Source organism: Camelina sativa, chromosome 16, assembly GCF_000633955.1.
Source record: "Camelina sativa cultivar DH55 chromosome 16, Cs, whole genome shotgun sequence".
NCBI classification, from domain to species: Eukaryota; Viridiplantae; Streptophyta; class Magnoliopsida; order Brassicales; family Brassicaceae; genus Camelina; species Camelina sativa.
In genome coordinates this window covers 25,234,375-25,250,970 of record NC_025700.1, presented here as the reverse complement: position 1 = coordinate 25,250,970, position 16,596 = coordinate 25,234,375, and the positions used below count along the sequence as shown (strand labels likewise).

The 16,596-nt window shown below is 34.8% G+C and overlaps 3 protein-coding genes and 1 long non-coding RNA gene across 4 annotated transcripts in view; 1 reads left to right on the top strand and 3 right to left on the bottom strand.

The window, feature by feature from the left end:
* LOC104752379 (myb family transcription factor APL) lies at positions 1,296–3,219 on the top strand. Its single transcript, XM_010474495.2, has 6 exons — positions 1,296–1,470; positions 1,566–1,642; positions 1,781–1,847; positions 1,973–2,039; positions 2,135–2,177; positions 2,279–3,219. Exons 1-6 carry the CDS (start codon positions 1,296–1,298, stop codon positions 2,924–2,926), a joined length of 1,077 nt encoding a protein of 358 aa, XP_010472797.1. The 3' UTR covers positions 2,927–3,219.
* On the bottom strand, positions 6,491–9,874 carry LOC109129552. Its single transcript, XM_019237847.1, has 13 exons — positions 9,852–9,874; positions 9,677–9,800; positions 9,468–9,548; positions 9,318–9,373; positions 9,155–9,197; positions 8,964–9,045; positions 8,731–8,809; positions 8,583–8,657; positions 7,714–7,789; positions 7,201–7,514; positions 7,066–7,100; positions 6,842–6,930; positions 6,491–6,763 (listed from the first exon to the last, which is right to left on the bottom strand). The coding sequence occupies exons 1-10, from the start codon at positions 9,872–9,874 to the stop codon at positions 7,347–7,349; spliced, it is 807 nt and encodes a 268-aa protein (XP_019093392.1). The 3' UTR covers positions 6,491–6,763; positions 6,842–6,930; positions 7,066–7,100; positions 7,201–7,346.
* LOC104752378 lies at positions 10,159–13,558 on the bottom strand. The gene is made up of 19 exons (XR_002035764.1): positions 13,419–13,558; positions 13,231–13,306; positions 13,095–13,147; positions 12,922–13,007; positions 12,798–12,851; positions 12,637–12,660; positions 12,359–12,542; positions 12,168–12,258; positions 11,996–12,056; positions 11,825–11,913; positions 11,662–11,744; positions 11,526–11,575; positions 11,359–11,433; positions 11,015–11,080; positions 10,873–10,934; positions 10,660–10,778; positions 10,455–10,558; positions 10,306–10,361; positions 10,159–10,216 (listed from the first exon to the last, which is right to left on the bottom strand). It is a non-coding gene; the product is annotated as an uncharacterized LOC104752378 (long non-coding RNA).
* The window catches only part of LOC104752376, a 4,380-nt gene continuing 2,141 nt past the window's right edge, over positions 14,358–16,596 (bottom strand). The window contains exon 2 of the mRNA XM_010474494.2: positions 14,358–15,085. Coding sequence (XP_010472796.1) covers positions 14,546–15,085 — 540 coding nt within the window. The 3' untranslated portion in view covers positions 14,358–14,545. The remainder of the gene's footprint in view (positions 15,086–16,596) is intronic.

Below are 16,596 nucleotides of genomic sequence, written 5' to 3'. Positions count from 1 at the left end.
ACAAAATAAGAAATTCATGCGATTAGCGAGCTAGTTATATGAATAACTAGTGCAATTGAATTCAGGGAAAATATAAAAAAAAAGTTGCTTGCGTATACTAGTAGTGTCCGTACTCGATGAAAACGTTTTAGTTATCTCGTTTGTAGATGTAAACCACAATGTTTAACTAATCGATGAGAACGTTTTTATTGTTAGAAATATATATCCCATTCCCACCTAACGGTATAGCAGGAACCAGGAGCTATAATAAACTTGTTCCAAAATATACGGTCGATTAATTTAAAACGATACTCATCATTGCTTAGAATTTGTATATTCAGCTCATTATTAACCAAAAAGGTTTACCCTACCATAAATGATAAACCCCCTAGTGCAATTTTTTTTTCCGGTTAGATATTTCCATTATTTTACGTTTGTGTCCAATTACGATATCTAACGATGTAGACATACTATATAAGTCTAGTATACGACTATCCTCGCGCGGTTTTAATTATAATATATATGGACATTTAAAATATTCACCGTCGAGAGTTTATATGTTCCTATAAATAAATTATTTACAAATCTATATACATCAAGCAAAAAAAAAAAAGTAAAATGAAAAGTATAGAACTTCCGTATCGAACAAAGGAAGAAAAAAATCTCCAAAGTTTGTAAAAATTGATACTTCTGTTACATAGTCCGCTTCCGATCCATACCCGTTTTTTATATGTGACTAACAAATTCCTAAGATCTGCATTGTTAAAAAGTGAATTTCTTCCCAAAACAAAATACATGCATATCCATATATATATATATATATATATGTATTACATTGGATTCATTATTTTTAATATGAGTACTAATTTAATAATCTGAGACAACAGACATGAATTACTTCATGTAGACGTATACATAGTGCTTTTACACAGATTTTATAATAAAAAAATAATTCAAAGGTATTCAAGCTGAGAGGATAAACAAAAAAACAATTGAAAAAGATAGCGACAGTATCTTTTTACAAAGGAACGTCTGCGTACTACTAGTCTGAAACTTTAATTCTCTCTTCCATACTAACGATAAAACATATTTTAACTAAACCAGTTATTAATTAATAATTATTCACAAACAAAACAAAGACGAGAGAGAGAGAGAGAGAGAGAGAGAGAGAGAGGGAGAGAGAAAAAGCCGTCAGCTGATCTCTTCAAAAACGCATCGTATTCTCTCACATTTTTGCATCACATTCGTTTCTTGAATCCCCTCTTACAGAGAGAGAGAGAGAGTGAGAGAGAGGAAGAGAGAGAGAGAGAGAGAGAATGTTCCATGCTAAGAAACCTTCAAGTATGAATGGTTCATATGAGAACAGAGCTATGTGCGTTCAAGGCGATTCAGGCCTCGTCCTCACCACCGATCCTAAACCGCGTTTGCGTTGGACCGTCGAACTCCACGAGCGTTTCGTCGACGCCGTCGCTCAGCTCGGCGGCCCTGACAGTAAGCTCACATATATTTCATCCATCCATTTAACCAAATTATATATATAGAAGTGTGTTTCTCAAAGTTTTTGATAATTTAATTTTTGTTTGCAGAAGCAACTCCAAAGACGATTATGAGAGTTATGGGTGTGAAGGGTCTTACTCTTTACCACCTAAAGAGCCATCTTCAGGTATGTACACAAATATAAATTAGGGTTTTTTTTCTTTCCTTGCTTTAAATTTTCTCATTCTCTTTATCTTTTCTATTCTTTTTCACTTAATATTATAATATAAGTATAACAACTTCGTATTTGGATCTATGGGTGCAGAAATTTAGGCTTGGAAAGCAGCCGCACAAGGAGTACGGAGATCACTCCACAAAGGAAGGTTCAAGAGGTGACCACTCCAATATCTTCCTTTCTCTATCAAATTAGGGTTTTTCTTCTTCTAAGTTATATATATATATATATTGTCCTTTCATCCGTCTTCGTCTAAATTTTGTAATTTATCTTACGGTGTAGCTTCTGCCATGGATATTCAGCGCAACGTAGCTTCTTCTTCCGGCATGATGAGTCGCAACATGAATGAGTATGTGTTCATCAAATTTCGTTTATTTTCTCAACTGTCATTTTCTATATATAGACACATGAGCAACAACTCACACCAGGTTGATATTTGATCAGGATGCAAATGGAAGTGCAAAGAAGGTTGCACGAACAGCTAGAGGTAATTAATTAACATATCTATATTCTGTGATACCTCAACTCTTACTAAGTCAATTTCTATATTCATCGTTATAAATGTTGCATTTTAATTTGTTTAATTAGGTGCAGAGACATCTACAACTGAGGATTGAAGCACAGGGAAAGTACATGCAATCTATATTGGAGAGAGCTTGCCAAACCCTAGCCGGTGAGAACATGGCAGCCGCCAACGCAGCAGCCGCCGTCGGAGGAGGATACAAAAGTAATTTAGGAAGTTCGAGTCTTTCAGCAGCGGTAGGCCCACCTCCTCATCCTCTTAGTTTCCCTCCGTTTCAAGACCTAAACATCTATGGGAACACAACCGACCAAGTCCTCGACCATCATAGCTTCCATCATCAAAACATAGAGAACCATTTCACGGCCAACAATGCTGCAGACACCAATATTTACTTGGGGAAGAAGCGACCTAACCCTAATTTTGGTAACGATGTAAGGAAAGGACTAATGATGTGGTCTGATCAAGATCACGATCTTGCCGCTAACCAACCGATCGATGATGAGCATCGAATTCAGATACAGATGGCTACACATGTCTCCACCGATTTGGATTCTTTGTCGGAGATCTACGAAAGGAAATCAGGTCTATCAGGTGATGAAGGGAATAATGTTGGGAAATTACTGGAAAGGCCATCGCCTCGAAGATCACCATTGAGCCCTATGATGAACCCTAATGGTGGATTAATACAAGGAAGAAACTCTCCATTTGGCTGATACAATAATTAATTATAATATATGTGATGCATGGGTACGTAAGAACGAGAGATAAATATTTTGTCATTGTGAGTTTGAAGTAGGGGTTTAGAGATGAGACAAAACAAAACAAAAAAAAACAAAACTATAAACTTTGTTATGTTTATGGGATTAGTTTTGCTCGTGTTTAATCTGTACGGGAACTATTTATTATTGCTGTTCTTACAATATTTAGGGTCTATGTATTTTGTACTTATTTGTTACTTATTTATAATCGTGTGATTATTGATCTTTAATTACATTATTGTTACTCACAGGGGTCAGCCAGTACAATGGCCGAATAATTCTATGATTTTGTTATTCTTTTACCGCTCGTAAATTTTTATTACCTTAATTTGTATAGTAAACTATTTTGATATTCTATGTTTGATAGCATCTGTTTTTTGTTTTTTTTTGCCTATTTTTTTATAAATTAATAAGTAGTTTTTATAATAAATCCGCAGTTTTATTTCGTATGTACATACTTGTACGATATTCATATTTGACAGTTTGCCAATTAGAGCTATGCCTATAAAATGTGAATGTGCGTACTAAAGTATATATCTACATAAGGATATATGTTAAACCAGTATATATGTAGAATGTAGTATATTACGTACATATAAGATGCCTTGACTAGTGTCATGCATGAACGTGACTGTTTATAGGACAAATAATGGACATTTATGGGTAAGAGATTGATCATGTTTGAAGGCAAGTACGATATTTTACAGCTTTTGAAGGGCCCTTTGCTTTTTCATATATGAGTTAGTTATTGACTTATTTCTATCTCAAGTTAGTTTGTACTTGATGCCTTATATATGATTACGCTAAAATGGGATATCTGCATCGGGAAACTCTATTTTCAAATCAAACTTGGAATAAAAAAAATAAAGTGTGTGGTAAAAAATTCATAAGTGAATAAGAAAAAGAAAGGACAGCGCAAGTTATATAATGATGATGATCCCCATCAAAGCAAAAGGTTTTTAGGGTTTTGGGAAAACCACATGCAAACAGCAAAAAAAAGCTGTAAACTTTGATTCAAATGTATATATAGTCACTTGATTTTGTACGATACTATATATACATTAATACATATATGTATGCATTTATTATAGCTGCATCAAAACTATATATACATGCAAGTGTAAGTAAGTGTGTATGTAGAGATTGATAGCTACAAGATACTTTTCAAAAGAAAATAAAAGAAGTTGTCATAAAAAAATTAACCGACACTCAGTATCTATCTTTCCTTCCGTATATGTCTTTGTTCTTTATTCTTTTATTTCTTTTCTGCTTCATATGACCACTAATTAGTTAGAACATATATATTTATATACAAAAAGAAAATTAATACACTGATTCATTCTTAATTGAATTCGCAAGAGCTTAATTATTTGAATTGTATAAAGTACTTGTCTGTCATGCATTGAGTTTATTTTAATTAAACAGCCTCTTGCATTTCTTTAAAAAAAAACGACTGATTTAGTCATAACTTCGTAAAAATTACGGCTTATCTATTTTTTTTATTGATCAACTTTGTTGGTTCTAGAGAGAGAGAAAATACAAAGATGATCCTGGTCATCACTGCAAGTTGGCAAGTAAAAGAGAAAGCTCTCTCAGTCTCTCTCACTCACTCTCACTCTCTCAAAAAGCTGAGGCAAACAAAAGGCAAAAAGAGGATTGAAGAAGAACAAGAAGGAGAAGCATAGAGATATAAACGCACTCCCATGTATGCACTTCTCGAGGAAGCTTCTCTTCCCCCTTTTACGTACGCCCCCACCCAAATTCCCTCTAATTACGTTCCTCTGATTTTTTCTTCTATTTTATTAATACTTAGATTTGAACCCATCTTTTAATTCATCCCTTCATCCGAATTTTTTAATTTTACATTTCGTATATGTTTTATATGATTTTATCTGTATTAATAGAAACATATATATCTTACCCTCTGTTGTTGTGGTCACATGATCCCTTTTGTGATTTCCGGTACATTACATATATGGATTTAATTTCAGTGAGGCTAGGAGGAATGATATTAAAAGATCAATACCAATAGAACATCAACTTCTATCAATAAAAAATATATATAAGAAATATCGTTTGATTCATTTTTTAAATAATAAAATAAGATATAACTAAAATTAATTTCTAGTTAGGGATACAAATATACAATAATAGAAATATCATATACTCTACTAATGAATTAGTAGTAGAATGTTATAAAAAGAAAGAGAAGGAACTAGTAGTAGTTATGGTTCAATAATCAATGTCTTTGTGAAGATGCATTATATACAAAGTGGATCTGAAATGACGATAATGATGCAGGTTTTGTAAATATTCATTCATTCACTATAAAATCACACCTACCACAAGTTAATTATTATAACTATTCAGTGCTTTAATTAATATATTTATATACCATCTGAACATCTCATTCTGTTATCTTTTTTTTTTTTGTCTCGCATTTCACATGCATAAACGTGCATGTGATCGTATAGCTTTACTTGTATATCATTATTTTAAAATAGGCTAATAATAAAGTTAATGTTTGTACACATATCATATGGTAATTATTATGGTTGTTAAGCAAACTAAAGTACGTATAACAAATAAATAAAAGTAATAAAGGTAACACGGTCTTGGATGGTCTATGCACATTCTTCCATACAAATCCTCTGTAGGCACCTCATTACGATCTCGACCTTGGATTCCATTATCCTCCCTTACTTCTTCTGTTTTTCGAAAAAAAAAAAATAATAAAGAAGAAGAAGAAGATAATATACTTCTTTTTGATATTCTATATCTTTGAAATGATACTTTATTTTTGGTATGTGTTGATGTAGAATGCTCTCTTAACAAAGTACATTCCCCAAGAATCTTTTTTTTTGTTTTGTCCTTTCTTTCTCTAGTATAATTTTTCATTAGTTGTAAGTTTTAACCTATTTTCCAACAAAGTTTCATATACTATTCATACATTTTTATTAGGGAAATAAAGAAAGAAAAACCAAGCATTTAATACCTTTCGAAGAAAACAACAAAATTGAAAGAAACAAAAAAACAGGAAAGATAAAAATCCCATATTTGTATCGATTTGTCTACGCTGAAGAATGACACTAACTTATTACGCTCACACACCCATTAGATGACTGGGCTGCTTATAATGCCCATTAGAAAGGTTTAAGAATGTTTATATATGGAAGAGATCCTCGTTCGCATTTCCATGTCAGCCCATAATTGTGGATTTCTTTAACGCATACAGTAAGAAATAACTCTGTCAATTTAACAATCATTGGGTGAATTCTCTTTTTGCAGGTTCAGTAGGAAGGAATCAAAAGAATGAGAAATCATCTGCAAGTCATTTTGTGTTTACTTCGCGGATATCAGGTGTTAATAAGGTAAGTAATGTCTTTGCCATCTGGAATTGGTTCTTGCCTTGTAGACTTTCTTTGCCATCTTTTTCACCAACACATATGTCCTCTATTAGAGAACTGAACAACAGGTGCAAGGTGTCCTCTATCAGAGAGTGGGGGAACCGGAAAGCAATTGAAGGAGACAAGTTTCGTGTTTTCAAACATAGTCTTTCCAAGCTATTGGCTTCAACATTATATTTCTTGTAGACCGTGCATGAATTCCACACTAGAATGATAAAAGTTCACTATGGTGCTTCAATGGCTGAATTACCATGATGAGTCATTCAGCCATGGAGTTTAGTAAAAACATTTGTTTCTCTAAGGGAGAAGAAAAACAAAACCAAAAATCCAACAACTTGTTGAACCCGATTCTTATTTCTCCAACATATGGAATCGACCTCTTCACCTGACACAAAGAAAACCACCTCACAAACTCATGATGTAAAGATACAGGGGAGTGTAGGCAAGCAGGACGAATCATAACCTCCACTATGTAACATCCAAACTCCTATGCATAATACTGACTTCATATCCAGCAGAAGTGATTAGCATTAACCATAGAACATATGCAGACTACAAAATTAGAAAGGCATAAACAGATAAGGGCTGAAAATAGATCACATAACGAAAACAGAAAAGACAAAAAAAAACACAACATGTATATCTATATAAATGGAGAATTCCTCCTTTGCGCCCATATTAACATACCTATATTGAAGGGAAGTAATTCATATAAAGAGAATCTACAATCACAAGCATATGCAATTAGGATATATATAAAAAAGACTAGGAATAGATGTAGCACACCAAAATGGATAAACAAATAAGAGACGAAGTAGTAACCTGGAATATCTTTGATAAAGACTTAGTAAAAGATCAGGCCTAAGAAAAAATGCGTGCATAGCTAGGAAGATGAGGAACATTATTGTTGACGGGAAACATCCAATGACAAGTACCAATAATGTGAAACTCAATAAGCGAAACACACTTCAACTCCAGAAAGGATGAATCAACAGATTGCAAAAGATCCAAGCAGCTTTCTGCATAAATTCCGAAACTATGTTGGTAGACATAACCATCATGAAAAGAACAAAAAAAATACTTACAAACCCATTTAAAAGGAATTTATGATCATCTCTCATCTGACTACGAGTAGACTGCAAGAGTTAATAAGAAAACGGAAACGTATACCAAATGAGATCAGTCCTTGAGGCAAACCAGTGAGCAACTCAAGCCTCTTGAATACCCAATAAACTATAACAATCAGAAGTAAATCACAAAATAGAAAGAGGTGTAACAACCACACGGCATAGATACCCAAGAATCAAACCACAGGCAAAAAGTAGCTCATGAAACCTGAATCAACCAATGATGGAAGCTCCAAGTTGTAGACTTGATTAACAAAACTCCCGATGCACAAATACATGGAAACCTACGCAAACAGGTCGAAACAAAACCTCTAATTTCATCATCCAAAAATATGAATTCATATAGAAAGAGAAAACACCATGCCAAGCAGAAGTGATAAGCCTTTAAACCCTATAAAAAATGCAGATCATAAAATCATAAAATCAAAAAGAGAAGGGGAAAAAAAACTAATCAAATCTCCAAGGACAAGGGAAGAAACCACCAAGGAGGTTACAAAGAAGACTAATCAAATCTTCAATATATCAAATAAAACAATGTATAGATGCGAAGTAACCAGAAACACTGACTTATACACAAGCGATCCTTCCCTCCCAAAATGCCTTGAACCTCTACAGTCTAAATCGAAAATGAGAGATTTAGCAAAAAAATCTAATATGGAAATTAAAAACCCTAAACATAAAACAAAGGGAGGTACCAGGAAACCACGAGATCAAAGACATCTTTCAATATAAACCGAGACAGAATAGAACTAGCCTCCTCAATATAGACCTATAAAGAAAGGTAGCACTTCACATAAAACCACCGTAACAAGCATGTGAGAGTAGGATCAGAGACAGACACTAAAAATAGATGTAGCATGAAAGATAACACCAACAGAGATAAAGACAAAAACAAAGCAGAGTTATGTTAAAAACAAACATATCGAAAGTATACCAACAAAAGCAAGAGAATCTGGAAAACACAATAAGACACAGGAGATCAAATCATTCGTCACCAACAATAGCAAATCTCAGAAAATCATTAGGGAAAAAAAAGAAGAAGAAGAATAAGATGTAAAACGAGATATCAGAAGAAACCTGCCTAAACAGATGATGATAAACGAGAAGATAAGATTCAACAGAGCAGTCCCAGTGCCTCGACTCGACGACGATCTGCATCAAACAGAGATAGAGAGAGAGAGAGATAAGTTTCGATTATATACAAAAGGGAAAGAGGAACGCAAACCTGAATAAACCACCTTGTGCATCAGAGGAGCTCAGACTTAGCAGACTCCCTTTGGAATTTCTCAGCAGCTCTACATATCCTTCAGTCACAAGAAAATTCATCACCACAGTGTTCATATCATCAACTACTTTTAAAATAACATAAGTTACGTTTAGTAATATCAAGTGGAAACTGTTCACTTGAGTCTTACTCTAAACATGGAGCGAGCCCAGATTTGTAAACACAGAACACACCTGATTCAACGTTAGTCTTCCAGTTTATCGCTGCAAATAGTGGTGGCAGAACCCATTGTCTCACAAGTAGATAGCTCCGCACCTGCACATCAACTTTTTTTCATGCTATATAGTAGAAAGGATAAACCAATCAAATATTGATCCCTCCCATAAAAGAAGAAAGATTGAGAGAGATTGTAAAACAATCATACCAAAGCCTTATCTGCCATCATTTTCCTCACTGAATAGGCAAGGCTGAAAGAAAACAAAATAGAAGAAAAATAAAATATTATCAGCAAAGAGAAGTAAACTTTTCAATATGAAAACACGAAAGTAGTGAAAGGGTCGGGTATAGCCAAGATAGGAAACACATACGTTAGAGTAACAGCCAATGGAAGACCCTCAGGAACTGCCACTACGACAATTTTAACCTGCAGCAATAGCCAAGTATTAGTATTTATAGAAAATTAAAAAATTTTACTGCCAGCTCCGTATCAGACTAAGATGTTTAATTAGGACACATACCGCTACGGTAACAACTTTGATCACATCGTCAACTACATGACCAGTTTTTGTCTTTCCTTTAACAAAATTGAAGACCTCCACCTACATCTTTAGTGTGACCGGTGAAATATCTGAAACAAAACGGACAACGTACAGAGATTTTTGCATCATGTCAGGTAGGATTGTTCTCACGAATTGATGAAGATATGGCTGAGTTCCAAAATAATAACCAGTAAAGATCCATACCGAGTCAGAAGAATCACTAGCACAGTAGCAGCGAATGCCAAGTCAATGGAACCAATAAAGGTAGCTATCCCAGTTAAGCGCACCTGGTTCAAGCAAGTCAAAGATAAGCTTAATATTTTAAATTAAATGATTGTATTAGCAATGATCTAAAAAGTTAACCTGAAAGGGAGTTTCTTCACCATTATTTTTCTTCAGAAGTTCAGGCCATCAGCAATCCCCAATCATTGTTGACTCCAGCACCAGTAACCTTTTTAAGAAAAGAGCATACATATAACAGCTATCTCCTGAGATATCAGGTATACTATGGAACTAGGAAAAAAAAGTGAGAAATCCTACCAGCATAACACCATTTCCATCTGCCAAGGGTCTTCTTTGTTAACCTAGCAAGAAAAGGGAAATCGACTGTCAGGGGAGTTATACCAAAGCGGAACGAGAAAGTCAACAATTTTACTATGATAGGAAACACACACGATTTTGTTATCTCCAGTCATCCTCCCAAGTATTAGCACTCCATCCGCAGGAACCTAAAGATAAATATTAATCTCGATTAGACACCTACCTGGTAGTATATATGGACAAAAACAAAATGAAAAGGAGAGGATAGATCACCCACCTGATTCCGAAAGAAACCATCAAAGTGAGAGATCATGGCAAGAATCCGAAAGAAACCTGTGATGAAAAACAAAGAAAAAGCAACACACCATATGAGAAAGTGAGCAGGGAAAACCTACGCAACACAGAATAAATAACAAATCTTCATACCAGAAACCATATATGGTCTTGCGCTTTAGCAAATCATCATCATTATCTCCACTCCACTGATGCCTTTCTCTGGTAGTCCTGAGCAAATATGACAATCCTTGAAGCTGATGCAACAACAAAAACACGCATACCAAAGTTAGCTAGGGGCAAGAGATAAAGAATAACCAGACATACATAATAAGCACGCCTCATGACTGCAACTTACCCCCTCCATATTGTGATCCTATGACAACAATATGCTAAGCTGTTCCGGAGTAATTCCAAAATCTCCTCAGCCAGACGTTGTTGGGTTCTCACCAACCTGAGAGAAAAAAGAAAGAAAACCTGCATCAAAGAGAGAGAAGATATCGCTGGTTAGAAAGACCAATAAAAGAAATCCAACAGAGGAAAGGAATGACAAGAATCAATCAAACCGCACCGAAAGATCTTAATATCTTCCTCATCAATCACAAATCGATCAATAGTATTATTCTCCACAATCTGGATTAACATGAAAAGAAAAGTGAAAAATCAGAAGCGAATAAGAAGTTCGGATAAATAATTTGATATAGAAATCAAACCCTAAAAGAAGATGAAATTGCAGAATCGAAAGAGATGATCTGATAATGATTCGCTTCCAAAAACATCTGCAAGACAGAAGAAGAAACGTAAGTAAGGTAACAAAAACCAGAGGAAGAACACATAAGAATCGTAAGTAAGAAAACAAAAATTAGAGGAAAAAGAGGACCCCTGAAGAAGAAGTAGCGTAAAGACAGAACAGAGAGAACACAACAATCCATCAAAGCCACCACCGAGTGCTCAAATGATCGATCCAAATAAATAAAAAAAGAGCATACATATAACAGCTATCTCCTGAGATATCAGTTCTACTATGGAACAAGAACAAAATTGTGAGAAATCCTACCAACATAACACCATTTCCATCTGCCACTTTACAGCCAGAAAATACGAATGGGTCCTTGTTAGAGTCTTTGTTAACCTAGCAAGAGAAGGGAAGTCAGACTGTTAGGGGAGTTATACCAAAGTCGAGAAGGTCAACAATTTCACTATGATAGGAAACAAGAAACAAACCATTTTGCTCTCTCCAGTCATGAAAATATTAGCACTCCATCCGCAGGAACCTATAGATAAATATTAATTTCGATTAGACACTTGATATCATATATGGACAAAACCATAATGAAAAGGAGAGAATAGATCACCCAACTGATTGTCGATGTCGAGAGGTATGACATAACCCACCACAATGTCATAGATTGAGATTTTCACTCGTCTTCCACCTCTTGTCACCTGTGCAGCAATCAACACAGGTTTAATGTGTGTGACAAAGGAGGGAACAAGAAAAAGAGTATTGAGGGGAAAAAACTTACATTGGTGCAAATCTATACCTCCAGATGTATGTTTCTCTATTCATCATTCAGGTTATGAGGCTGGAGAGGCTGTTTGTAGTCACTGAGAGCTGCAGAGGAGAAGAAAGCATCAGAACAACACTAAGAGAAATTATCAAATTTCACATATAAAGTGAAACAAGTTAAAATTACCTGTGACAAGAATCACTCCAAATGCAATGAACCCTCCATCATACCATCCTTCTTTGATACCCTGTGGATATTTGTTTCCAAATAGGCAAATATTATGTAAGAGAAAGGTTAAATTGCAGTTGACATTACACTTGTGAAAGTGGAAAGAGCCAGATTCTAATTAATTACATACCTCTGTATTTGATCCCAAGTGCTAAAAACGCTACTGCAGCAACCATCAAAATGACCAAAGTGAGATCATGGCAAGCAAACCAAAGAAACCTCTGTAATGAAAAACAATGGAAAAAACAATACGCCTTATCAGAAAGTGAGCAGGGAAAATCTAAGCAACAAAGAACAAATATCAAATCTGCATCTTCATACCAGAAACCCTTTCCCTTTCGTGGGAGGATAGGTGTTTGAACTTTGAACCATAAATGGTGTTGCGCTTTAAGCAAGTCATCATCATGTCCACCGAAACCTTTCTCAGGGTAGCCTTGAGAAAATTTGACAATCCTTGAGCCTGATGCAACAAAAACGAATGTGGCTCCAATCAAAATATCTAATCCTGTCAATACAAAAAATATTGCATCAAGATTCAGTTTATCCAAAAACCCATCATCAATGTAGATGAAAGAACACAAGAAAGGGCTCAAAATTACCCTTACTTCGTCGTCTTCCTCAAGCTGATTGACAAAATTATTCACAAAGATATTAAATCAAACAGGTTGCAACAAATTTAGGAGGGATACAAACACACCAAATCCACAAACAAAACAGAGGCAATAAAAACTCGAAAAAACAAGAATCATAAAAATGATACGTTTGGTCCAGACTCCCTTTTAGAATTCCTCAGCAGCTTCTACACTCCAAGAACCTGAGAGACGAAGAAATTTACTTAGGGAATAAAACAAATATCAGAGACGTGTTAAGAGGAAGAAGACTACCTGAAGAGGATGTATCCCAGAGAAGACAAAACGATCCATCGAAACCATCACCGAGCGATTATGAAAGCGTCCTCCTCCACGATTATCTAAAAAAAACAAAGTTAAGAGGGAAAACGAGTAGAGACGTAACAGATAGAAACAACAACAATCCATGGAAACAATCAAACCATCACCTTCGATAGATCTCCTCAATCACCGATCGTTCATAGATAGCATCCTCCATAATCTAAAACAATAATAAAACGACAAGTGAATAACATGAATAGAAAAGTGAAAAATTTCTCAGATCAACATGACGAGAAGACAAACCCAATTTAGAAAATCAAACCCTAGAAATTTCAGAGTCGAAAGCGATAATTAGGTTATAATACTCTCCCAAAAACACCTGCGAAGAAGACAGAAGAAACGTGTTAGTAAGAAAACAAAAACACCAGGAAAAGAAGACACTGATGCAATTTTAGAATCCAAACCCTAAAAAAAAAAAAAAAATCAATTACCAATGAGAACCCAGAAATAGGAACAATGATCGATTCAGAAAAATCTCAAAGACGCACGCGGTTAGAAGAATCATCACCCCGTCACTAGCTAACGCGTTAGCACTTCGCAGAGGGAAACAACAAAGAAGATAAGAAGATGTGGCTAGGTGACAATAAAGAAAGAGTAGGTGTCAGTATTTATAGATAAGGTTATAGAAGAAATTGACGGTCGTGATTTGATCTTATGTGAGATTTCAATGGTTTAGATTAAACTTCAGCTTTTCCTTTTCCGATTTCCTAGTTCCTATTTACAATTTGAGAGTATTTGCTATTTTCTTTTTTTAACGGCTTCTAATTTCCTTTTTGCTACTATCTTAGGTTGTTTTTTCCTCTTTTCACCACTATATATTTTAAAAATGTTTTCGCCTGAATTTTTTCACACACTCCCCTAATTCTTACCAAAATTTGTATTTATTATATTCTTTTGCTATTTTTGATTACTTGTTCACCAGGACCAGGCCCAACTAGAAATATCAAAATGTTTTTGGGCCTAAATTATGTAACCCACACAGAATCTTTAATAAAAGACTTCGATAACAACAAAAGATTAAGGCATTAAGCCAAATTACATATTATTCCTCTTTCTTCTTTTTACTTTTTTGTTTTTTTTTTTGTTTTGTAAATATGGTTGATTTGGTGACTGTCGACCTAGTAGTAGTCAGATTAGTGTGTGACTGTACAGCCATAAAAAGAAAAGAAAAATACACATGGATTGATTTTCCCAATTCGGTAATTATACACCTTAATTAGTATCAATACAATTCTCTAGAAATGTAAAGAACAACCAAAAAAAGTAGAATCATTTTGAAAGAAGTACAAATAAGTCTCTCTTTTTTTCTGGTCACACAGTAGTATATTGTATATATAAGCCATTATCTTTTCTTTTTTGATCACAGAAACACATGGATTTTTGTTAAACCAATATTAGAGTTCGTCATTATATTACAAAGTTACAAGTTACAAACCCAAATTACAAAAAAAAAAAAAAACATGTTTTTTTAGATTTTTTTTTTTTATAAAACAAAACATGTACATACATATACCATCACCAACTAACCCACCAATATTAAGTAAGTCCAAAATAATAATTATCGAGAATTAACATTGATGTTAATGTTATAATTATTATAATTAGTATCTTCAAAAATATCCGCGGGAGGAATAAAGGAGTCCAACGAGAGACCCGGCACATCGAAAACGACGTCGTCTATCCTCCAAATCTCCTCCATCCTCGTCCTGCTATTTTGCAACGACGTCTCCCCGAATCGGAACACCGTCGCCACGGCGCGTCCGCAATGCGCGATGGCTACTCCGTCGACGTCACGGTAATCTCCGATGCTAGTTCCGATTGTCGTCTCCCAGTAAACCGCCTCGTCTTCAGGCGAGATCGTGATAACCCTAGTGAGGTGCGAGTCCTCTAAATACACCAAGAGACCGCTTTTTTGGCAGAAGTATCCGTACAGTGCGTGGCGTATAACTTCGGCCGGAGCTCCGGCGTCGTTCCGTTCAATCAACGAGTCACGATCCGCGGATACTTTGAGGACGAAACAGTCATCATCGCCGATTCTTCGCTCGCCTAAGCATTGGGCTTTGGCGAATAGGCTTGCTGTCGTTTTTGGGTCCAAGCCCTGTAGCCCAATCACAAAAACAAACGTGTCTTTGTGAATTAATATTCACAATATTTATAGTAATTACTACTAATTTAAAATATATTCAAGAAAAATGTGTCCCGCAAATATTCGTTGGTGTCTGAACGACAAGAACAATAAAGCAAAAGATTTAAAAGAAACAAAAAAAAGAAGATAAAGCGAAAGACAAACTTTGATAATCCCAAGAAGTTCCCCCCACTTTGAATGTAAGATCGTATTCATGATGAAGCATATTCATTACATACGGTTTCATTCATACTAGTATTACTATAATATTTTCACTACAATTTAGTTTCACCATCTTTTTATAATACTATTAGAAATATAAATATAACCCCCCCAACAATAATAATCTAGGACAAAAACCTCATACCTTACTAAATAAGGAAGTAAAATTTCAACATTAGCAACACATTTCGTAAATAGTAAGTACGGATTAATCTTAAAGAGTTAAAGAACAAGAAACCAAATCTAACGACTCAGGAAACAGATGACGTCACGTGACAGGAAAGGAGAGACCACGTGCGGTGGTGGAAGAGTCAAGAGTGGTGGGTAAATGGAACGAGGGGTTTGGTTTGATTTTGAAGTTTCAAGAGAAAGCAAGAAAAAAGAGGAGACAGCTTCTCCATCACTTGTCAGGTTAGTATATTTTTAATTTCTTTTTCTCATTAGCTTTGGTTTCTTATTGGACAGCGACCACTCTTTTTCCTTCCACGTCCTTATCTCTCGGACAATCTCGTTACGTCATCTGTCTCCTTTTGCCAAGCATTATGCAATTATTTGCTTCTAAATCATAGTTTAATTGTTTTTTTTTGGAAAAATGACATCCACACCCACTTTCTCCTAAAGTATTGACACTTACACCCATTTTCTACTATCCCTATACTTTTCTTATGTCAAATTACAACTTACACTTTCTAACTAAACTAACATTCTCTTTTTACTTTTTTTTTTTCCTTCTCATCTCTCTCTCTAACTTTTCTCTTTCTTTTCTAATATTTTTTTCTTTAACATTTATTTTTCATTTTCATTACTAAATTTTAAGTTTCGTAACTTTAGTTGGTGATAAACATACTAAATTTTAAGTTTAGTAACTTTAGTTGTTGACAAACAAAAAAAAGTTAACCTTATACCCTAAATATTAAATCCTAACACCACATAGACACTAAATCCATATAAGCCCAAAAACGTAAACCTTATACCCTAAATCTTAAATCCTAAACCCTAAACCATACACCTTGAACCCTAAATCCTAAACCATGAATTAAAAATATAGACACATCATCCACATACCTAAACCTAAACTTTTAACCTTAACCCCTAAATCCTACACCTTGAACCTTAGACAATACAACTTGAACTCAAAACATAGACATTGAATCTATATACCATCTAAAGTCTAAACCCTAAACTATGGTGATGTTTGAACATGCAACAAACTTGTCAATAAATTTCATCTGGATTGCTTGTCCACGTGGTCAGAGTTTGGT

Coding starts and splice junctions, on each gene's coding strand:
- LOC104752379 (XM_010474495.2), top strand. CDS start 1,296: ATGTTCCATGCTAAGAAACCTTCAAGTATGAATGGTTCATATGAGAAC. Junction 1,471..1,565: donor TCAGCTCGGCGGCCCTGACA/GTAAGCTCACAT, acceptor TTTTGTTTGCAG/AAGCAACTCCAAAGACGATT. Junction 2,040..2,134: donor ATGAGTCGCAACATGAATGA/GTATGTGTTCAT, acceptor ATATTTGATCAG/GATGCAAATGGAAGTGCAAA.
- LOC109129552 (XM_019237847.1), bottom strand. CDS start 9,874: ATGGTGAAGAAACTCCCTTTCAG. Junction 9,549..9,676: donor CTCGGTATGGATCTTTACTG/GTTATTATTTTG, acceptor CTAAAGATGTAG/GTGGAGGTCTTCAATTTTGT. Junction 8,810..8,963: donor GAAGACTAACGTTGAATCAG/GTGTGTTCTGTG, acceptor TTGTGACTGAAG/GATATGTAGAGCTGCTGAGA.